Here is a 25,044-nt window from a genome sequence, read left to right on the forward strand (position 1 = left end):
TGCTCTTTTTTGCAATTGGTTGTTGCTGGTGCGTAAGAATACTATTTAGTTTTGTATGTTGATCAGGTATCTATTAATCTTGCTGATGCATGATAGTTAATCTTTACTTTCTTTTAGATTTCTATGTAGACAGTCATATCTGCAAATATTTTTGTATCTTTTTTTGTGTCTTGGATATGACCTCCTCCAGTATAATATTTTAAATGAACTGTAAAAGAGATCCTTTTTCTCTATCTTTTTATTCACTTTAAAAAGACTACTTCCAAAGTTTCAATGTGAAGTGTTTTGATATGAAATAGGACTTACACTGTGGGTTTTTGATAGGTTCCCTTCATCAGATCAAGGTAGTTACTGTCTCTGTTTTTTAAGAACTTTTTTATGAATGAATATTGATTTTTTTATAGACTGTTCCTTCTCTGTGGGATGAGCATATTATTTTCTGTTAATCTGAATTTTGTTTTATTTTCTGTTAATATAAATTTTAATGATAACTTTTCAGATATTGAACCATTTTTGCATTTCTGGAATTTTGAACTTGGTTGTAAAATATTAAGTGTTCTTTTTCAGCACTGCAGAATTTAATTTTATAATTTCATTTGGGATGTTTCCATCTATTTTCATAATTAAAATTAACCTGTCATTTTCTTTCCTGCTGTTCTTTTCTGGGGTTTTTCTGTAAAGGCTATATTAGCTGCATAATATGAATTGGGTTGGTAATTTTCTTTTTTTCTTTTTTTATAATGATTTTTATTTTTTCTATTATAGTTGGTTAACAGTGTTCTGTCAATTTACTACTGTACAGCAAAGCGACCCAGTCACGTGTGTATATATACATTCTTTTTCTCACATTATCCTCCATCATGCTCCATCACAAGTGACTAGATATAATTCGAGTTCTATACAGCAGGATCTCATTGCTTGTCCACTCCAAATGCAATAGTTTACTTCTCTATTAACCCCAGATTCCCAGTCCATCCCACTCCCTCCACCTCCCCCTTGGCAACCACAAGTCTGTTCTCCAAGTCCATGAATTTCTTTTCTGTGTCAAGGTTCATTTGTGCCATATATTAGATTCCAGATATAAGTGACATCATATGGTATTTGCCTTTCTTTTTCTGACTTACTTCACTTAGTATGAGAGTCTCTAGTTCCACCCATGTTGCTGCAAATGGCATTATTTTGTTCTTTTTTATGGCTGAGTATTATTCCATTATGTATATATACCACATCTTCTTAATCCGTTCATCTGTGGATAGACATTTAGGTTGCTTCCATGTCTTGGCTATTGTGAATAGTGCTGCAGTCAATGTGTGGGTGCATGTGTCTTTTGCAAGGAAAGTTTTGTCTGGATATATGCCAAAAAGTAGGATTGCTGGGTCATATGGTAGTTCTATATTTAGTTTTCTGAGGTACCTCCATACTGTTTTCCATAGTGGTTGTACCAACTTACATTCCCACCAACAGAGTAGGAGGGTTCCCTTTTCTCCACACCCTCTCTGGAATTTGTTATTTGTGGACTTGTTAATGATGGCCATTCTGACTGGTGTGAGGTGGTATCTCCTAGTAGTTTTGACTTGCATTTCTCTAATAATCAGTGATGTTGAGCATTTTTTCATGTGCTTGTTGGAGAAATGTCTATTCAGGTGTTTTGCCCATTTTTCAGTTGGGTTGTATAAATTGTTTGTATATTTTAGAGATTAAGCCCTTGTCAGTTGCATCATTTGAAACTATTTTCTCCCTTTCTGTAGTCTGTCTTTTTTTTTTTTTTTTTTTTATGGTTTCCTTTGCTGTGCAAAAGCTCATCAGTTTGATTAGGTCCCGTTGGTTTATTTTTGCTTTGGTTTCTGTTGCCTTTGGAGACTGACCTGAGAAAATATTTGTAAGGTTGATGTCACATGGGTTAGTAATTTTATATTTTATTAGATTAATTGTTTCATTTAAGTTTAAAAGTTTATAGTCGTTCATAATGTTCTTATGATTTGTGGGTAGGTGTTTAAGCTTTAAATTATTTTCTTCTTTTTAATTTTAATTTGGACTAGGTAATAACTTCCATATAATACCTAATTGAAAAAAATTTAAGGGTATAGACAAAAGATCACATCTTCCCACTTTTATCCTTAGTAGCCACTCTTGTGCTTGTCCCTAGGCAACTACTGATACTAGTTTCTTGATATAGTTCCCATTGCTATTCAGTACATATTTTTGTACATAAACTATCCAAAGCAATATACATACTGCCTTTTTTACTTATCAATATATCTTCAGTATCATTCCATAATTAAATCACCATATTTGTGATTTAAAAATGTACTATATCAACATTCATCTCCTTTTTCATCCCTACTAATATTTATTTCCTCCTCTTTCTTCTTGATTTGTCCTGCTACATGATAATCTTTTAGTAGTGTCCTTTGTTTAAAGTCAGGTTTACTGAGGTGCAGTTGTCATAGACTTAGTGTTTACCCTTTTAGTATACATTTCTGAGTTTTGACAAACACTGCAGATATGTAGCCACCAACACAATTAGAATATGCAACAGTTCTATTATTCTCCGTCCCCTCCCCCAGATCTTGTATTCCACAGATCTTCCTCTGACTCCCAGTTTTTGGCAACCACTATCTGATTTCTATCCCCATAGTTTTGACTTTTCTGGAATGTTGTATAAATGGAATCATATAGTATGTAGCCTTTTTTATTTCAACTGAAGTTTCTATTGAGATCAATTATAGATTCACATACAGTTGTAAGAAATAATACAGCCTGATCCTATATAGTCTTTACCCATTCCCCCAGTAGTAAAATTTTATAGAATGTAGTACAGTATCACAACTAGAATTTTAATATTAATAGAGTCCACTGATCTTATTCAGATTTCTCCAGTTTCCTTGTGTATATTTGTGTATGTGTATGTGTGTTTAATTCTATACATTTTATTGCATGTGTAGGTTTATGTATCTACCACCATTGTCAAGATACTGAACATGGCCATCGCCACAAGGATCTCTTAGGTTGCCCTTTTATAACCTTATATGCTCAACTCCCTGCCCACTCCCTCACTCCCATCCCTGTCTCCTAGCAACCACTAATCTAAAATTTTACTGGCTCAAAAATGTTGTTTAAAAGGAGGAGTTCCCTGGTGGTCTAGTGGTTAGGACTTGGCGCTTCCACTGCTGCAGCCCAAGTTCAATCCCTGGTCTGGGAATCGAGATCCCACATCAAGCCGCTGCACACCATGGCAGGCAGGAAGGAAGGGAAATGTTACATAAATGGAATCATATAATCTGTAACCTATGGAGATTTTTTTCCACTTAGCATAATTCCATAGCGATTCATCCAAATTGTTGTATATATCAATAGTTTGTGCCTTTTTATTGCTGAAGAATAATACAATTTTAAAACAAACGCTAAAAAACTCCGTGGTGTGTGTGTACCACAGTTTATTTAACCATTCACCTGTTGAAGGACATCTAGATTGATTCCAGTTTGGGGTTATTACAAATAAAATAATCTATGAATATTCTTTTGATAGTTTTCATTCCTCTGGGATAAATGCTCAGGAGTAGAATTGCTGAGTAGTATGGTAATTGCATGTTTAGTTGTATAAGAAACTGCTATACTGTTTCGTTTTACATTCCCACCAGCAATAAATGAGTGATAAAGTTTCTCTGAATTCTTGCCAGCACTTAGTGTTGTCACTATTTTTATGTTAACCATTCTTATCGGTATATATTCATAATTTTAATTTTCATTTCCCTGATAGCCAAAGCTATTGAAAAGCTTTTCATGAACTTATTTGCCATTTGTAAAGGCTCTTCAGTGGGGTATCTCTTCATGATTTTTTGCTCATTTTTTGGCTGGATTGTTTCTTTCTTTACTTTTGAGTTTGAGAGCTCTTTGTATATTCTAGTTCTATGGTTTGTAAATATCTTCTGTTAGCCTGTAGCTTGTCTTTACATGAGCTTTACAGCACAAAATTTTTAATTTTAATGAGGACCAATTGATCAATTTTTCCTTTTATCTACTGTGTTTTTAGTGTCAAGAACTCTTTGCCTAGCCGTAGATATTGAAGATTTTCTCTTTTGTTCCTTAAAGTTTTATAATTTTACATTGTACATTTAAATCCATGATCCATTTTGAGTTAATTTTTGTGCAAGGTTAGAGGTTTAGGTTGAAGTTCATTGTTTTTGGCCTGTGATTGTCCAGTTTTTCCAGCAGCATTTGTTGAAAAGGCTGTCTTCCCCCATTGCATTGCTTTTGCAACTTTTTAACAAATTGAAAGAATATATTTGTGTGGGTATATTTCTGGGTTTTCTGCTCTATTCCACTGATCTGTGTCTCTCTTGTCCCACCAGTACCAATTACAGCAGCTAAGTTTTGATATCACATTCTTCCCACTTTGTTCTTTAAGATTGTTTTAGCTATTCTAGGGCCTTAGCCTTTCTATGTAAATTTTATACTAAACTTGTATCCATTTACTAATAATGTTGCTTGGATTTTGATAGGAATTTTATTAAACTTACAGGTCAATTTGGAGAAGATTGATATATTTAATATATTAGATCTTCCAGTGCATGAACACAGTATGTCTCTTCATTTATTTAGGCTTTTTAAACAAATTTCTTTCATAAGCATTTTATAGTTGTTAACATAGAAGTCGTGTAAATGTTTTGTTAGATTTACACTATTTCATGTCATTTGCAAGTATGAAAATTTTTATTTCTGATTTTCCAATCTGTATGACTATTTCTTTGTCTTGCCTAATTGCAGTGGCTAGAACCTCTAGTACTATGTTGCATCAGAGTGCTTTTCTCCCAATCTTAGGGGAAAACATTCAGTCTTTTACCACTAAGTATAATGCTTTACAGCTAAGGATAATGTTAGCTATAGGTTTTTTTGTAGATGTTATCAAGTAGTCCCCCTTTGATTCTAACATACTGAGAGTTTTTACCAAAAATGGATTTTTTTCAAGTGCTTTTCTGTATCATAAATATTATATGATTTTTCTTCTCTAGCCAATTGATGTGTGACCTATATTGATTGAGTTTTAAATGTTGAACCAGCCTTGCATACCTAGAATAAATTCTACTTGTAATAATGTATATTTCTTTCTATACATTGTTGTATTCAGTTTGCTAATATTTTGCTGAGGATTTTTGTGTTTAAGTTCTACTACTAATATGAGAGATACTAGTATGTAGTATTCTTTTTTTTTTTTTTTTTTTTTTTTGTCCTTTTAGGGCCACACCTGCAGCATATAGAAGTTCCCGACTAGGGGTCAAATCAGAGCTACAGCTGCCAGCTGATGCCACAGACAGAGAAACACTGGATCCGAGCCATGTCTGTGACCTACATCACAGCTTATGGCAACTCTGGATCTTTAACCCACCGAGCAAGGCTAGGGATCTAACGCACATCCTCATGGATACTAGTTGGGAGCCATGATGGGAACTCCTGTGTAGTAGTCTTCAAAACAAACAAACAAAAACTGTATTCCATGTGCTTTTGGCATCAGAGTAACCCTGGCTTAATAAAATGAGTTGGTAAATTTATCCTCCCTTCCTGGACAAGATTGTGTAAAATTGGCATTAATTCCCTTTTTTATCATTTAAAACAATTTAAAACTTTTTAATTACACTAAAATACATGACAAAATTTACCACCTTAACCATTTTTAACTGTAATTCAGTAGTGTTAAGTACCTTTACACTGTTGTGCAACAAACCTCCAGAACATTTTTTTATCTTGCAAAACTGAAACTCTGTATCCATAAAGCATCAACTCTCCATCACCCTTTCCTTCCAGCTCCCTGCAACCACCAGACAACCATCATTCTATTTCTATCTCTATGAATTTGACTACTCTAGATTCTATATATAAAAATAATCATAGAGTCTTTCTGTGACTAACTTATTTCATTTAGCATTAGCATAATGTCTGTAAGGTTCATCCAAGTGTAGCATGTGGCAGGATTTCCTTCCCTTTTATGACTAAATATTATTACATTGAATCCATATAGCACATTTTGTTCACCCATTCATCCATCAGTAGACATTTGGTTTGCTTCCACCTTTTGGCTGTTAGGAATAATGCTGCCATGAAACATAGGTGTGCAGCTATCTCTTCAAGACCCAGCTTCAATTCTTTTGAATCCCAAAAAGAATTGCTGAATCATATAGTAATTCTCTGTTTAAATTTTAGAGAACCACCATATTGTTTTCCATAGTAGTTGTATCATTTTACAATTTCACAAGGAGTACCAAGGGTTCTAATTTCTCCACCAACCACCACTTATTTTGTGGTTTGATAATAGTATCCATCCTAATGGATGTGAAGTGGTATATCTCATAATGGTTTTGATTTATATTTCTTTGATGACTTGTAATGTTGAACATCTTTTCATGTGCTTAGTGACCATTTGTATGTCATCTTTGGAGAAATGTCTGTTCAAGTCCTCTGCCCACTCTTAAACCTGACTTTTGTTGTTATTATTGAGTTGTGTATGTATTTATTTATTTTATATTATGAATATTAACCCCTTAACAGATATATGATTTGCAAATATTTTCTCCCATTCTGTAAGTTGCCTTTTAGCTCTGTTCTTTGTATCCTTTGATGTGCAAAAGTTTAAGTTTTATATAGTACCATATATCTATTTTTGCTTTTGTTATCTGTGTTTTTGGTGCAATGTCTAAGAAATCATTGCCAAATCCAATATCATGTAGTTTTGCCCCTATATTTTCTTTTAGGAGTTTTATAGTTTGGGATCTTACATTTGGATCTTTAATGCATTTTTAGTTAATTTTTGTATGTGGTATAAAATGAGAGCACAATTTCTTTTCTTTTTTGCATGTGGATATTCAGTTTTCCCAGAACCATTTGTTGAAGAAACTGTCTTTTCCCTATTAGTTGTCTTGGCACCTTTATTGAAGATCATTTGACCATGAATATGAGGTTTTATTGCTGCCCTCTCTAGTCCATTGGTCTGGAATATGTCAGTCTTATGTCCATATGTCTGTCTGTATGCCAGTTTCACACTGTTTTGATTACTGTAGCTTTGTAATATGTTTTGAAGTAAGTGAATGTGAATCCTCTGGTTATATTCTTCCTTTTCAAAATTGTTTTGACTAATTAGGATCATTTGAGATTCAGTGTGAATTTGAGGGTGATTTTTTTTTTTCCTATTTTGGCAAAAGCAATGCTATTGGGATTTTGATAGAGATTGCATTGAATCTGTATATTGCTTTGAGTACTATAATGTAGACATCTTAATAATATGACATATTCCAGTCCATGAACATGGAATGTCTTTCCATTTATTTGTGTCTTCATTAATTTCTTTTAGCAATGTTTTGTAATTTTTAGTGTTGTTTTCCTTTAAAAAAAAAAAAAAACCATTAATTTCTGCTTATCCCCTTCCTTTTGCTTTTATTTGCTCTTCTTTTTTTAGTTTTTGAGGTAGGAATATAGATTCTTAATTTGAGGATTTTACTAATAAACATTTCGTGCTATAAATTTTACTCTCAATACTGCTGGCACCCCATGTTTTGATGTGTTATATTTTAACTTTTATTCAATTCTATGGTATTTTTTATTGAAGTATAATTCATTTACTGCATTCATTTCAGGAGTACAGCAAAGTAATTTGGTTTTATATATATACATATACACACACACACATACATATATACCTTTTTTCAGGTTCTTTTCTCATAAGTTATTACACAATATTGCATATAGTTTGCTGTACAATGCAGTAGGTCTTTGTTGGTTATCTCTTTTATATGTAATAGTGCATATATGTTTATCTCAAACTCCTAATTTATCTCTCTCCCCCTTTACCATTTAGTAACCATATGTTTGTTTTCTGTGTCTGTGGTTCCATTTCTGGTTTGTATATAAGTTCTTCTGTATGATTTTTTTAGGATTCCACATATAAGCAATATCATATAATATTTGTCTTTCTCTGTCTAGCTTACATATCTCACATCTTCTTTATCCATTAATCTGTTGATGGACACTTAGGTTGCTTCCATGTCTTGGCTATTGTAAAGAATGCTGCTATGAACATTGGGTGCATGTAGCTTTTCTAATTAGAGTTTTCTCTGGATATAGGTCTAGGAGTGGGATCACAGGATCATATGGTAACCCTGTTTTTATTAGTCTTTTAAGGAACCTCCATACTGTTCTCCATTATGGCTGCCCCAAATTACATTCCCACCAACAGTGTAGGAGGGTTCCTCTTTCTCCACATCCTTTCCAGCATTTATTGTTGGTAGATATTTTATTTTATTTTATTTTTATTTTTATTTTATTTATTTTGTCTTTTCTAGGGCCGCATCTGTGGCATATGGAGGTTCCCAGGCCAGGGGTTGAATCGGAGCTGAAGCTGCTGGCCTATGCCATAGCCACAGTGACTCGGGATCCCAGCCACGTCTGCAACCTACACCACAGCTCACGGCAACGCTGGATCCTTAACCCACCGAGCAAGGCCAGGGATCTAACACGCAACCTCTTGATTCCTGGTCAGATTTGTTAACCATTGAGCCACGACAGGAACTCCAGTTGTTGGTAGACATTTTAATAATGGCCGTTCTGACTGCTATGAGGTGATACCTCATTGTAGTTTTGATTTGCATTTCTCTAATAATTAGTGATATTGAGCATCTTTTGCCATCTGTATGTCTTCTTTAGAGAAATGACTATTTAGGTCTTCTACCCCTTTCTGATTGTTTTGTTTTCCTCTAGTAGTTTTAAGGTATCTGATCTTACATTTAGGCCTTTGATCCATTTTGGGTTTATTTTTGTATATGGTATTAGAGAGTGGTCTAATTTCTTTCTCTTACATGTAGCTGTCCAATTTTCTCATCACTGCTTATTGAAGAGACAGTTTTGTTTTTTTTTTTTTTGTCTTTTGTGTTGTTGTTGTTGTTGCTATTTCTTGGGCCGCTCCCGCGGCATCTGGAGGTTCCCAGGCTAGGGGTCGAATCGGAGCTGTAGCCACCGGCCTACGCCAGAGCCACAGCAACGCGGGATCCGAGCCACGTCTGCAACCTACACCACAGCTCACGGCAACGCCGGATCATTAACCCACTGAGCAAGGGCAGGGACCGAACCCGCAACCTCATGGTTCCTAGTCGGATTCGTTAACCACTGCGCCACGACGGGAACTCCTGAAGAGACAGTTTTTTTCTCCATTATATATTCTTGTCTCCTTTGTCATAGACTGATTGACCATACTTCTGGGCTTTCTATCCTATTACATTAATCTGTATGCCTGCTTTTGTGCACATACCACCATACTGATTTGATTACCATAGCTTTATAGCGTCTGAAATCAGGAAGCATGATCCCTCCAGCTCCATTTTTCTTTCTCAGGATTGGCTATTTGGGGTCTTTTGTGTTTCCATTCAAATTTAAAAATTTTTTGTTCTAGGGAGTTCCTGTTGTGGCTCAGTGGTAACAAAACCAACTAGTAACCATGAAGATGCAGATTCGATCTCTGGCCTCACTCAGTGCGTTAAGGATCTGGTGTTGCTGTGAGCTGTGGTATAGGTTGCAGATGTGGCACAGACCTGGCATTGCTGTGGCTGTGGCATAGGCCAGCAGCTGCAGCTCCAATTCGACCCCTAGCCTGGGAACTTTCATATGCCATGGGTGTGCCCCCCAAAAAAGTTTTTTTTCTAGTTCTGTAAAAAATACCATTGGTAATTTAATAGAGATTGTATTGAATCTGTAGATTGCCTTGGGTAGTATGGTCATTTAACAGTATTAATTCTTCCATTCCAAGAATATAGTATATCTTTCCATCAGTATTGTGTTCAATTTCTTTCCTAAGTGTCTTATAGTTTTTAAGCATAGGTCTTTTGCCTCCTTAGGAAGGTTTATTCCTAGGTATTTTATTCATTTTGATGTGATGATAAATGAGATCATTTCCTTGGTTTCCCTTTCTTGTATTTTGTTGTTAGTGCATAGAAATACAATGGATTTCTGTATATTAATATATATAGCAATTTTATCAAATTCATTGATGAGCTCTAGTAGTTTTCTGATAGCATCTATGATTTTCTATGTATAGCATCATGTCATCTGTAAACAATGACAGTTTTACTTGTCTTCCAATTTGGATTTCTTTAATTTATTTTTCCTCTCTAATTTTTGTTACTAAGACTTCCAAAACTATGTTGAATAAAAGTGGCTAGAGTGGGCATCTGTCTTGTTCCTGATCTTAGAGGAAATGCTTTCAGCTTTTCACCATTGAGTGTGATGCTAACTGTGGATTTATCATAAATGGCCTTTTATGCTGAGGTATGTTCCCTCTGTGCCCACTTTTTGAAGAGTTTTGTTTTTTTTTTTTTTTTTTTTTTTTTTTTACCACAAATGGATGTTGAGTTTTATCAAAAGCTTTTTTTTCTGCGTCTATTGAGATATTCACATGTTTTTTATTCTTCAGTTTATTAATGTGGTGTATTACATTGATTGATTTGCAGATATTTTAAAATCCTTGCATCCCTGGGATAAATTCCAGTTGATTACGGTATATGATCCTTTTAATATCTTGTTAGATTCCATTTGCTAGTTCTTTGTTGAGGAGTTTTGCATCTATGTTCATTAGTGATATTTGCCTATAACTTTCCTTTTTGTAATAGCTTTGTTTCAGGATGATATCTTGGTATCAGGGTGATAGTGGCCTCATAGAATGAGTTTGGGGAGTATTCTTTGGCTTAAGCTAAGTAAGAGAATGAGCTCTGTGATGAAAGATTCTAAAAAGAAAAGGGAAGAGAAGCTGGGAGTGAACTTTGAGGACAACCCAAGTGTAGATGATAAAAATAGGAATGGGAACCTGTAAAAAGTGATTGAAAGGGAGCGTTTGAAATGTAGAAAGGGGAATGGAATTTCTTGAGCAGTATTCATTATAGCAGCAAACCATTAAGATGATGAGAATGAAGAAAGAATGATGGCCTGAGAACTAGACCTGAGTTCTAATTTCTACCCTTCCATTCACTAGCTATTAGGCATGGGGCTAACAAGCTGGCCCTAAGTACTATATTTGTAAAATAAGTAATAGATGATTTCTATAGTCCTTTCTGCCTCTGAAATGTGATGTTTATGTGTTTTAATAAATAAAATATTGGTGACCTTGAAGAAACTGTTTTAATAGAGTGTAAAATCCCAATTGTAGAATGCTAGGGAGATTTCTTTGGTATGCCATGATACATACTATATCAAAATGAGAGAAATCTTACTGTACAAGAGAGGTTACATAACAGCAATCAGATGCTTGGAATATTTTTTGACTCCTCCTTAATGCCTTGTAAACAGAGTAAACTACATGAATGTTTTTCTTCTAGTTATATTTAATGATTTGGTTCAACTAAGTGAAACATGAGATGTTTCATGTTTTATTTGTTGCTTTCCTTAAAGAGAGAAATGTTTGTATTGGGGATTTATTTTGAAGTAAAATAGCTTTATTTAGAATGAAGACTCTAGTTGATTCAGTATGGGTTTGCATTTGAGAATCAGTAGACTGACAAAATTGTTAGCTTAAGACTACTGTATATCCCACCTAGGAGCACACCTCTAGGTCGTTGTAAGAGATAAATAGAGCCTTTCTGGGGTACCCATAATCCCATTGTGGTATATGCACCTGCATAAAATGTAAATCCCATCATTTTTCTTAGGGTGCTCCTTGAGATTGTGAGCTACTGATTTTATGGATTTGGAGACATGAGGTCCAATGTGGAAGCTTTCTGCCACCTAAAAGCCTGTGGTTCTAGGCCTACTTTAGATTTCGAGCTCCTTAAAAATTATGTAAAATATAATGTTCCCACTGTGGCGCAGTGGATTAATGATCTGGTTTGTCTCTGTAGCATTGATGGTTTGATCCCTGGCCTCAGAACTTCTAGAATGCTGCAGGTGCGACCAAAAAAGGGAAACAAATTATGTGAAAATATTTAATGTTTGTATTATTTAGTTAGAATAGTTTAAAAGACTACTCAGAGCTGAGAATGAGCTAACCTTTGTCTCCCTCCGTCTTTGGGTTATAGGTTTTGTCATAAATGCATCCTCAGACTCATGGTAGGAACCTGCAGTTTTTTTCAAGTAGTGAGCCAGGTCTTTATTTATTCTAGAGTCATGGACCTGTGACTGAATTATGATTGAGGAAATGTTCCCATCTATCTTAGGAGTCAAGTGGGAAAATGGGCAATAAGGAGAAAGGAGCATACCTCTTTCCACTTGACCATCATACTACTAAAATCTGCTCGTGTGTCTGTCACATTAGGCAGGTGTGCTGTGGACCTGGAACCCCTGTGTGTGAAGGCTTGCTTCTGTGCACTGCGAGTGGAGCTGCCCTTCCCTAGCTCCACTAAGGATGACTTCATTCTCTAGTTCCCTCTTTGTTAGTGCCACCTTCAATCCCACTTTACCAGTAGCCTGATTTCTAATTGCTTACCATTCAAAGACCCTTAAAGTTGAAAGAAGCTTTTCTCTTGGTGGGGTTTTTTTACTTAATAGGAAGAAAAAAAAAAAAAAAAAAAAAAAAGCACAGTGCCAGCTTGCCTGTGGGTAGTGTTCTTCACAAGGTTGCAGCTAGCATTTGGTTTCCATTTATCATTTTCGGTTGCCCATGTGGTCATGCTTGTCTTTATACTGTGTGTAGTAAATTTTGTTTCTCCTGTGATTGGTCATTTTCTGTTAGGAGATCATGGCAGAATGGTATTCAGAAATTATGAACACAGAACAAACACAACATGTATTACATTTTAGCATTTGCCTATTGCAGTGCATCCTTGTCAGTGATATCTCCCAAGGTAGGCTTGTAGCATTTTGCCCACTTCAGAAATGAGATTTATAAATATTAAATACTTTTTAATAAACCAATAGAAATACTGCCTGGTGGGCTATAAATTGATATCATTAGTTTTGAAGAATATTTAGTCGTCAGAAATCATTTACCACTTAAAACTATAGCTTTGGGAAGAAAAAAGCCATTTACCTCTTAAGACTATAGCTTTGGGGCTGATGTTAAGAAGAGCTCATATAATACAGAATATGCCAATATAGTTCAGACATAGTTTAGATGGGCTTTTGAATAATGAATAAAATATCTAAGCTGGAAGACAGGAAAGAAATTGATTTTTTAAATTTACTGGGCATTTTATAAAATCATGATTTCTTATATCTACTGATTTGCCCTGCTTAAAGGTAATCCAAAATAGGATACTTGGGAGTAAACATATTATCTTGAAATCGTGATTTTTTACTTATGTAACTTTTAGGGGAACATATTCAGTGTATGTAGTGAGTTATAGTGAGTCACAACTCTACTACTTTATTTTTATAGAATAAGGAGTGAATATTTGTTATAGCCTGTGTCCACATATTTATCCATATATAAAATCTGCTGGCTTTACCTGCAAATTAATAAAACAAACATTTATTTTAAGATTAAATGAGTGGCAAGCAGGTACAGGAAGTGGTAATGTTGATGGTACAAAATGCGTTTGCAGAGTTATGCAGGAACCCAATCATGAAGGGACCTTTGTAGTCAATGTATTGTTTTTCTACTGCTACTGTAGCTAATTCCCATAAACTGAGTGGCTTAAAACAGTTTCTGCTTATTAATGTTACAGTTTCTGTGTGTCAAAAGTGAGGGTACAGGATGGCTTAACTGTGTTTTCTGCTTAGGGTCTCAAAAGGCCAAAATCAAGTGGTCAGCAGGGCCATGTTCCTTATTGGAGGCTCTGGAGAAGAATCACCTTGCAGGCTCATTCAGGATGGTGGCAAAATTCTGTTCCTTCTTATGCTTTTCAAGTATCCCTCCTTATCTTCAAGCCAGCAGTAGTATGTTAGTCCATCTCTCTGAAGTCCTCTTCTACTGCTAGCTAGAAGAGTTTCCCTGCTTTCAGGGGCTCCTAGGATTAGATTAGACCCATCCAGTTAATCTCCCTATCTTAAGATGAACTGTGCCATATACCATGATATAATCTTGAGAATAACACCAGTGGATTGAGATAATTGGTTTAGCTGAAATTCTGCCCACCGTAGTCATATTAAAGAATTGGGTCTTTGTTGTAATGAGTTTTATGTGATTTTAAGTAGAGGAGTCACGTGGTCAAATTTGTGTTGTAGAACAATTGCTTTGGCTATAATACAGACAAGGGTTCTTTGGGGGCCCCCCCAAAAGTCATGGGAAACCATTTGAAGGAGTATCATTTGAGATTCAGTTACAGATAACAGAAGCTACACTAGTTATTTTAAGAAAGGGCTTTAATACAGTGAATGAGGTGCTTGCAAAATATTTAGAAGTGTTGCCTCCCTAAGATTACCTCTAGAGTGGTACCACAGAACTAGCCTACCAAGGGCACATCTCCCTCTGCTCCCATTAGCTAAGCAGAGACTCAAAAAGTCGCTGTCCCTGGTGCTGGACCACACCACCATCGCTATGATCTGAGATGAGCAAGCTGCTACCAGGGGTGTTGACTCTAGGAACACGCTGGTAATTTGGAAGCCTCTACCCGAGGTGTTCCCTCCCCGTGTCTGTTTCATCCACTAGCAGAAAGTGAATGTGACTGATAGAAGTTAAATGTGATAAATGGAGCTTTCCCCTATGTAGTGCCGAAAGCATTCTAGAAGGTTGGAACAAATACTGAGGAAACTCATCCAGCTTATGCATCCAAATAAAGCTTTATCAGTCCAGGATATTAATGATAGTAGCTTGACTGTATAAGACAAGTGGACAAGAGAGATGCAGGTAGATTTATGAAATATTTAGAAATGGAATTAATAGGTCATGGCAGTTGATTTGAGTGGGAGAAGTGGAGAGGAGTGATGGAAAGGAATCAGGGTGACTCTTCATTTTATGGCTGGGATAATTAGATAGTTTCTGGTGCCCCCTTTACTGGATTCGAAAGATTAGATGAGAAGATGGTTGGGTAGTGGCAATGAATTATTTCTAGACATGCTGATTTTGAGAAAAGTGAAAGACTTTAGCTTGTCCTAATTTATACGTCATTGTAGATAGACTTGACCAGTCTATCTACTAGCAAATAGACTAGTTTCTGCACATTGATAACAATTTTGTATACAAATATGCTTATGCTTGAGATAAATTTAGTTGATATAGTGTCAAGAGTAAGTAAGTCTAGGGTTATAGAATTATTATTTAAGTTTTAGTTTTATGTTTAAATAGATTCAGAGTTTACCACTAGTTCTTTAATTCCATTGTTGAGTAATGTTTTTCTTTTTTCAGAAAGACTCATGGGTACCCTATTCCCTACATTTTTGTTTCAGAATATTTGCTTGTTAAATTTATTTCTGAAAACAAAACAAAACAAAACAAAAAAAAACAACCACCAAACTTGGTAAGGTATAATATTTCTGGGTCATGCTTTCAAATTTATTTGGTTGATAATGTGTTGTTTTGCTCCTCAATTTCTCTCACTGGTGCCGAAATCTCCCATTTCATCTCATTCTGTTTATCATTTGCCTTTGAGCTCTTGTTTTATTATATTCATGCAGTTATTAATTTCTAGGCCTTAGATGAGTCGAAGGGCATTTTCTTTTCATTCAGTTATGTTTTCTTTCGGATCGAGTTCTACCTCTGCAGACCTGTTCCTTTCTTTTATTCCTCTTGCTGTGGTATGTCCTTAGTTGCCACTTTGTCTTCTCTTCTTGCTTGCGCTGAAAAGTGGGCACCTCTCTCTAGATAGTCTCTTTTCTGAAACAGTACAAGTAAACTCCCTGACCTCTGCACCATTGTTTCTTTTGTTCCTCCTGGGCAGAGTTGGAGAGCCTGGGCTATTACAATTCTGTCTACTTTTCTGCAGTCTGAAGGGAAAACATCTCTAGACCTGGGTTCAGCTTTTATTTGACCCCTGGTTCTGCTGTCTTTTCCAAGGTTTTTTTTTTTTTTTTTTTTAAGGTTATAACCTAGTTTCACTTACTCGAAGCCATATTCGGGGACTGGGTGCAGCAAAGATAACCCTTGGACTTTGAATCCTTTTTTCAGTTCGAAGCCCTGGAGAATTTCAAGTCCTGGTGGTTTTGTTTTTTGTTTGTGTGGGTGGTCTTGTTTGCCATTGCTGAGACCCTGGCATCCCCGTAGTGGGATGTCGATTCTGATAATCCCTGAGATGTTTCCTCAGCCTTCCTCCCAGCCAACTCCTTACGCCCTTGGCCCATTTGCTATAAGTTGGGAAGTATTGGTCAAGACATTCAGGATTTTGTTTCCTTACCTTCTTTCGCCACGATGGCTTCTGGGAGTTGAGTTAGGATCTCACAGAACCGCATAGTACAAGCTTTTGGTTCCTTTTCAAAGGTTCTGGCAATAAAGTTGTTCCCTCTTTTCCTGTGTCAGTGCTGCTGGTAATATTTTACCCTTCTTAAAAAATTGCTATCTGGGGTTCAAGTCTTGGGAGAAGATTCTGTGATCTGTTTCATCCTATCACCACCTTTCCCAAGAAGTTCTTCCTAAATTGATTTCAATCATACATTTTCTAAGAGGAGGGGCCGCGTGTTCCAGTAACGTAAGTTCCAGACAGCAGGGATATAATGTTAATGCTTTTTATTTGTCTGCGAACTTAGAATTTACAAAGTGCTTACTCATCTGTTATTTTATGTAATTCTTATGACTGTCCTATGAGATAGGAAGGGCAGACTACTGTCCCAAACTTGCTAGTAAGGGATCGGAGATCTTAAAGGATTGAGTGAGTTGCTGAGTCATACAGATTATTCTAAGATGGATTCAAGATTGTGAAGTCAGATCTTCTGACTACAAGCCCAGTGCTATTTTACCATATCTTCTGCTCCTCTTTTTTTTTTTTTTTTTTTTCTTTTTTCTCTTGGGCCATATCTGCTGCATGCCGAAGTTTCTGGGCCAGGGATCGAATCCCCTCCACTGCAATGGCCCAAGCCACAACCTGCTACTCTTCTTGATGGAAATGACTACCTCTACCTGTGACCACAAACGTCTTCCTACATCTTCAGTGTTCCTGCCAACCTTATTATTATAACACTGATGAAACTGAGTTAAAGCCAAAAGTAGGATGGGGGATGTGGAGGAGTTATTTACAACCACTGTATCCTGATCCTGAATTAACCTCAGTGTGTCTTGTTTATAGTAAAGCTAATATCAGACTTCATCAGCATTTTTCCCTCTCTGGTTGGAGGGAAACCCCTCAGCTTTCTCAACAAAATCAGACCTAGGTCCTCCAAGGCTGGCAGTGGAGACAAGATTTTCCACATGGGATACCTGTCCTCATGGGCCCTACTCTCACCTCTGTCATCCACTTTCCTCTTGGTGTTTGGCTCTTTAATCCTGCCTTGATCAAGGAACTTGTGTTCCTCACTTACCACTCTTTTACAAGAATATATTCTATATACTCTTCCACAAACTCCTTTGTATTACAGTCAACTAGACTGGGCTGGAACATTCACACAAAGCATCACTGAAAATGCTGTTAAAAGTTAACGTACAACTGGATGCTTTTGTTTGCAAGTTCTGGCTTTTCCAGGTATCAGAAACTGCTGGCCTACATTCATGTTCCCATCTGTTACCAAGAACTGTGAGCTTAGATATCTGCCCTCCTTGATGATGACACCCAGGAAAGCAAGTTGTACAGAGTGGTTAGACTTCTCTCTATAACCTTTATAGTGTCTCCTTCTCCAGGTTCTCCTTGCCTCTCTAAGCCTGTTCATACACAAGGCTTTTAGCAGCAGGCATGACGGCCATCTTTAGGAGAATCTCTTCCCCTGTCCACAAGGATGTGGACAACCATATAAGATCGCAGATGCTACAATAGTCACCCAAGAGGTACTTAGGGAAGTAGATAGAATATTGGACAAAAGTTGAGAGTAACAGTGTATTTACCTATAGTGCTGAAGAAGTCAATAGTTATGCACCAGTGGCTTAAGCTGTCACTGTTTTGTGTTTTGTTTTGTTTTGTTTTTTTTAATCCTTCTAGGTATCACGAGCTAATCACAAAATATGGGAAGTTGGAGCCTTTGGCAGAAGTGGACCTGAGACCCCAGAGCAGTGCGAAAGTAGAAGTCCACTATAACGACCAGGTGGAAGAAATGAGCATTCGTCTGGACCAAACAGTTGCAGAACTAAAGAAGCAATTAAAAGCTCTAGTGCAATTACCCACTAGCAACATGCTTCTCTACTATTTTGACCATGAAGCACCCTTTGGCCCAGAGGAAATGAAGTACAGCTCCCGGGCCTTGCATTCTTTTGGCATTAGGGATGGAGACAAAATTTTTGTGGAATCCAAGACGAAATAACCTCTGCCAGCCTTGTGAGAACACACACAGTAGGACTTGCAGGGCCTTTGTTCCCATGAGGTTTTCTTCAGGAGGGAGAAGCTTGGTTTGGTTTGGTTTGGTTTGGTTTGGTTTGTTTGTTTTCTTTAGATTTCAGGGGGGTTTTGTATATTTCCCCCTAGAATGGGTAGGGGGCTGTTTTCGGTATTTTCTACCACAGATTTCTTCGGCTCCACCACCAGAATTGACCACATCTTCTGTCCCCGTGCCCTCCCTCACGAGAGATGACTAAGCAACCACCGGCTTCTTACTGTGTCCACTGGAATCTGCCTACCACTTGGTCATCATGACCACTTAGGTGTACGTGTGACAATGGCATGAGCACTATATCCTCCCAAGAAGGGTATCTTGCACTTGAATCAGGAAACAAGGAGTCTTTCCAGGAAGAGCCAGCATTCTCTCTCCCAGTTCCTCCTTTTTCCCTCCCTCTCTCTCCTTTCCTTCTTTGGTCCAGTTTTTCATTTTGACTGGTGTCTGTACATGTTTACCTAATGGTTTTATTCTGTCCATAATTAACTTCTTATTTCTCAACTTGGGTAATTTTTTTCCCTTCATTTCTCTGTTTTGAAATAATTTAATGTGTTCTGAACCTTTGTCAACCTGATTCTGATCTCAGGTACTCAGTTAGAACTAGTAGCTCTGTTAGGGTCTGGAAGAAGGGCCGATGAAGTGTTCAGACTCCGGGAAAACTGGCTCTTCTGGAAGCCCAGGCACAGCAGTCTGATCCCTTTGTATGTAACAATCTCAATTTTAATGTTCCTCACACAATATATCAACCATTACTGACATGAGATACGTCCAGTTCTTTGCTTTTGGCTTTTTGAATGTGTTTCTTCATATCTATCTATCTTTTTCATTACTTTAAAACTGTTGGGAATGGAGGCCTAACTTTATGAAGAATCCAATAGTGTGATGGATATACATGCCAGGAGAGCTAAGCGTTAGCTAGTAAACTATCTGGAGTGTGTGCGAGGGAGTCCAGTGGGGGGAGTGTGGGAGAAAGTATTGTGACTCTCCTGCCTGTCAGTGTTGGAAGCCTTTGCTCTTGCACTTTGGGTTAGAAGTGGGAAATTTTAGTCAAAGTGAGCTTTGACTCCAGTTCTTCCCTGGGACTTTGCAATGTCATCACTGAACAATTCTTTTTGTTTTGCATTTCAGTTTAGTTGCCCCTACAGAAGAACAACTCTGACTAATCTATGAGTAAAGTCTAATTGTCAAAACTTCAGATTTGCCTCCAAGTCATGTTTTTGGGTTTTTTTGTTTTGTTTTGTTTTGTTTTGTTTTCCAGAAACCTATATAAACACTTTCCTTTAAAAGGTAGTCCTTATCTGCTCTGAAATCTTTTAAATTATTCTTCTAGTCCTTTGTCAATCAATGTAATCTCCTTCTTTAATGTATGTCTTTCTGGATCCACCGTGTTTACAGATGGGAGACTTGAGAAAGACTTAGTGCAACTGGGGCAGAAAATGTGCGCATGAAGTATTTTTCAAAGAATGTAATTGTTACCTGCTTGTGTTTGACCTTTTGACCTTTGTTATATGATTCCGTCCCTCCTACAGCTTCTTTCATTTCTTATGAAATTTTTAGATGACTCTTGTAAACGCTTCACAGATGCGGAGTTGTGTTTATTATCGCTGCTCTTTAAATTGTCCTGTGCCCTGAGAGCAGATGATTATTCTCTTAATGCACTTCAGGTTCAGTATCTGTAAAGCCTTTGACCCAGGCCTCCGAGTCAAATCTACATTGACTGTAACACTGAAGGTGAAAACCAAAGGGTTTAAGGAAGATGAATGAGGCCTGTTCTTCTGCTGCAGACTTTGTCTTTCAAAATCACAAAAATGAGCAATGGAGAGCCAGGCTGGGTATAGACAAGAATAATTATTTTGCAATCACATTTTCCTGACAGATTTTTGGAAGTGGGGAAAAAAGTGTGGCAACAGTGTCATGAAGATGAAAACTGTGGGTGTTCTGTGTACGTGCGCATGTGCAGATGAGTCTGAGAGAAGAAAAAGTGTCATTGAGCCCGTTGCTTTTGTCAGCCTGGAAAACAGATGCACTGTTATTTTTTTGAGGTTGTGTGACCCCTGACTGTCCCACAGCAGAAAGCAGAGCGAACACTTGTGTTACACTTTCTTCACCAGTGGAGTGGTCACAATTACTAAGATATTTTATATACGACAAAGTTTTATGAAATGCTTTTTTACTATTAAGAGACCCGTCCCTTCTGTTATTACAGGACACAGTGTCCGTCAACTGCAGGCATAATTCTTCAGTTACATAGTCGCACGTCAGGGGAACTTCTCATTTAATTCAGTGGACGTGGGTATTTAAGCCATTGTAATTGATGGTTTTACTCATTGCTGGATAATTTTTGATTGAGACCAGATCTAATGCAATTACCCCTCTTTTAGAGATACAGAACACAAGTAAATGAGAAAAGCTACTTGAGCATGTGTACACATAGATTTATTTCAGTGGCTGAGTAAAGATGCTGCTTTTGAAATAAAATTGGTGCTGTGTAGACACTTGTAACCAAATTATTTTTATAATAAGCCAAAAAGAAGGAGAGGAGAGACCATGGACTTTTGAGTCTACAAGTTATGCATAATTGATTGTAGCTTATCTCTATGTTCATACTGACTTCATCCAGACTGAGCGAGAGCGTATTGTTGACATTGATGAGGTAAAAGTCTGTCATAGCTGGTATTACAGATAAGCTGCTACAGGCACAGTGTATAGAACATCTCTTTTCTAAAATAGAATTTCTCTTCGGTTATGAAAAACGAAAGGAGTAATAAAAGAACGCCAAGTCAAAACCAAGGCATTCTTTTCACGTGGACATGTAGCTGCTGAAGCCACAGTGGAAATCAGTTTTTGAATTTGATTTGTTGAAATAGTCCAGATTGCTTTAAGGAAAAAAAAAAAGTTCAGGGTCATATGTCTTCTTTTATTATTGATAGTTTCTGTTGTTTCTACACCCTATTGCCATCATGGCCACAAAATATATAAGAAAGCAGCAGATCTTATATATAACCCTTGTTCTTTTAAGACCTTTGGGTGAAAAGAAGCCCAAAACATGAGCTGTGTGTAACAGAGCCGAATGTTATGATGCTAGGTTTTAAAAGTTTGTTTATTTAAGACAAGAAGTTCCGTTCTAACCAGATGTTTCAGCGACGTTGCCAAATCAGCAGTGTGGTGAACAGGCGACACTTGTCACACCATTTGAGGCTCAGCCTCCACCAGTGCAGGTGTGAGGGTGGCTTGTTCCATGGGAGGTGCTAAGCTCCAGGGTAAACAGACTGCAGAATGGTAGATTGTCTTCAGCAGTGTCATTTCTGTTTATGAATATGATTTTCCCCTCATTTCATGTTAGATTGAAAATGCAAACAAACTGCTTTCAAGAACACCCAGACGCTTGTCTGTGTTACGGGGTGTGTTGTAAACACGAATTTTCATAGGTGCTTCCTTCAAATATACGTCCATTGTGGTGATGAAGAGGTACTGGACTCTCTCAGGCTCTTTCCTTGCCAGTTGTCTCCTGCAGTTAATGGAAATATATATTTTATTTTAGAATATAATTTAAACATGAAGGTCTATTCTTTGCACTTTTTATTAATATATATATAGAGATAATCTTTAAAAAAAATTAAAAATTCAAGTCCACTTTCTCTTTGTGTTGTGATTTTTTTTTTCCTGGTGTTGTGGGATCAAGATACATGTCCATTTTTGTATAGCAAAAAATTGACAAGAGTGCTCTGGGTGAATCCCCTGAGGAACTGGCCTAAGCTGGTAAGAGTTTGACTACTTTAACAAACTTAGTTGGAATTTTGCCACAGTTAGAAATTAAAACTGCAAAACAAAGATTCAGAGGAAATAAAGCATTTGTGTTAGTAAAGTTTTATACTTCTAACATGTTCTTTTAAGGATAAAAACCTACCTTTGAGATATTTGTCGTCTCCTTTTTTAGGTAAGAATCTCATTTTGATGAATTAAATATTTGAGACACTCAAGCAGACACTTCTTTCCTTTGAAGAATAATAATATTCTATAAGAATTACTGTTTTGAACACTTAAACCATATCTGCTTATCAATAATTTCTTGGCAATCTGTTATGAATTAACCTTGTACCAAGAATTAACGTCTAAGAAGTATGCTTTGTTTCTGTATTTAGAAGACAGGATTTATTAACTTCTTTCTCAATTCTTCAGAAGTGCGTAAGTGGAGTTCCTCTTGTGGTTCAGTGGGTTACGAACCCAACTAGTATCCATGAGGATGTGGGTTTGATCCCTGGCTTCATTCCGTGGCTTAAGGATCTGGCGTTGCCTCAAGCTGCGGCATAGGTCACCTGTGCAGCTGGGATCCATCATTACTGCAGCTACAGCTCCAATTTGACCCCTAACCTGGGAACCTCCATTGTGCCCCAGGTGCAGCCCTAAAAAGACAAAAAAAAAAAAAAAGTGTTTAAGTATCGTGATCTGTTTACATTTAAGAATATTTCTACCTCTTATTCAGATTTCAAAAGAATTAGCATTTTAACCTCTGTGCTAAGTTCTATTTAGTACTTATTATGAACTTCTCTGAGTTCCTGCAAAGTAGACATTTGTCAATACCAATTGGACTGAAAAATTCTATAACTTTCACTAGTTATTAGAATGCATATAAAATAAGGCTAACCTTTGAAGTCACATTTCTCTTTCCAGCTCTTCTCTGGAAAAGAAGTTACCCGTGTTCTCCAACTTAAGACTTGAGGATTCAAATTTAGCCACATAACCTTAAAAACATATAGAGGTCATGATAGATATTAACATAAGTCAACTACTTTTAAGTTTTAAATGTAACTAAGATGTAGGAATTGAGTTAATCCATGAAAGGAATAGCATACCATATTATATCTGCTTAAAGTGAATTTCTGAATCCTTCAAAAATTTGAGAGTTAACACTAAAAATGTCTAGCTCTTTTTTTTTTTTTTCTTGTCTTTTTGGGGCCGCACCCACGGCCTATGAAAGTTCCTAGGCTAGGGGTCGAATTGGAGCTATAGCCGCTGGCCTATGCCACAGCTCATAGCAACACTGGATCCTTAACCCACCGAGCAAGGCCGGGGATTGAACCTGCATCCTCATGGATACCAGTCGGGTTCGTTACCACTGAGCCACAATGGGAACTCCCACTTTTTTGTATTTTTAAACATATATACTGATCTATGAAAATGTTCAAATAGATGTGTTTGACTAGATATGTGAATATAATACACATGAAAATCTTATGCTTTTCTTCGGTGTGATTTAGGCACCTGAGCAGTTTGCTTGCATTCTCTTTTAAGGCACACCTGTTAAGAGAGGAGTAACAAACTCAGAATCCAAGAGGGAGATGAGCCAGAAGCAGATGGAGTTGCTGATTGTGTGAATCAGTGCCAGAGATCCAGGCTTACAATTTTATTCTCCAATTTCTTCGAAACACTGAGTACTAACAATGAGCATTTATTATCAGCCAGGACCCAATCTAGATGCTCTTATCTGTATTAAACCCACTTGGTGTTCATGACATCCCTATGATCCAGCACTGTTCATTAGCCCCATCTTCTTACTTGTGAGGACATCTAGGCTAATAAACTTGCCAAAAGTCACACTGCTGGTAAACGACAGCAGAGTCAGGATTCAAGCCCAAGCAATTTAGCTACAGTTGACGGCTATACTGTAGTACTTGCTGCTGAAATTCTCCTTCATAACCCTCCACCTCCACATATACTGTTAGTCTTTATTTTTCACTAAAACACCAAAATGCAGTGTTCCTCAATATTCATTTACTGAATTGATTCGCTCTATAGCAATCACTGATATGACTGGTGGCTCTAAATCCAAATTGGAACTTGTCCTCATTGCCACTTCCAGAATGGTGACATTGTGGTTGGTATCTATTGCCCTCCCAGCTCCTCTGAAATGCCATATTGGACACCTCTGATGGTGCTATTGACAAGAACAAATGAACCTGTAACGTGATGCTAAACACAGGGCATTTGCATTTTCAACCTGAGGACATTCTGGAGCCTTAACACTTTGTTTCAGTGAACAACCAAAGATGAGACAGCTCACTCAGTTTTAACTCAGACTTTTATCGAGGAGGCATCCATGTTCAAGTGAACTTAAATTTGGTGTTTATAGAGGAAAAAAAATAAGTTGATAATGTAATGGAGCCCATATCAAAGGTTTGGTTATGGGAGAGGACCTGCCTTTGTTCCTTTGTAAAATTCAGGAGAGAGCCTTGTGAAAAATAGAAATATTGCTTACAGGATGGAGGAGGCAGATTATCTATCATGGTCTGCGAGATTTAGATTGGCCCAAAAATCGCAATTTCAGTTTGCCGAGTCCACAGACTCTTTATACTTGAATGACTCTTTGTCACTGTAAGTCCACAATTAAAGGGGTTAAATAAATAAGAATGGGAATAAGGGGCAGACATTAAAGAATACAGACTAAAGAGAAAAAAATGCTTTCTGAACTACCTGATATATTTGAGGGCAAGTGTAAACTATTCCACTATTAGCGAATACAACTAGGACCTTGGGAATTGCTTTGGTTGTGTTAAAATTTCATTTGGTTTATGGTTCAGTTTGTTTGTAAAAAGACGTCTTTTAAAAACCATTTACATTTAATTTGAAATAGAATTCACATGATTAAAAAATCAAACAATCTAAAGAAGGTATACATTGGAAAATGCCACTCTA

At 36.9% G+C, this 25,044-nt stretch overlaps 1 protein-coding gene across 24 annotated transcripts in view; it reads left to right on the forward strand.

Annotated features, from left to right (window-relative positions):
• TBCEL (tubulin folding cofactor E like) overlaps positions 1-25,044 on the forward strand; it is an 86,886-nt gene that overhangs the window by 57,052 nt on the left and 4,790 nt on the right. For 19 of the 24 annotated variants that reach the window (XM_084974479.1, XM_084974475.1, XM_084974483.1 and 16 more), the window contains one exon: positions 17,964-21,984. The exons of 2 other annotated variants lie outside the window; for them this stretch is intronic. In XM_084974479.1, coding sequence (XP_084830605.1) covers positions 17,964-18,282 — 319 coding nt within the window. In that variant the 3' untranslated portion in view covers positions 18,283-21,984. 24 annotated transcript variants of the gene reach the window in all.

The sequence above is a fragment of the Sus scrofa genome, chromosome 9, assembly GCF_054392235.1.
Source record: "Sus scrofa isolate SSC_HxYL_T2T_F1_AM1 chromosome 9, Sscrofa_HxYL_maternal_Yorkshire_Landrace_v2.0, whole genome shotgun sequence".
NCBI classification, from domain to species: domain Eukaryota; kingdom Metazoa; phylum Chordata; class Mammalia; order Artiodactyla; family Suidae; genus Sus; species Sus scrofa.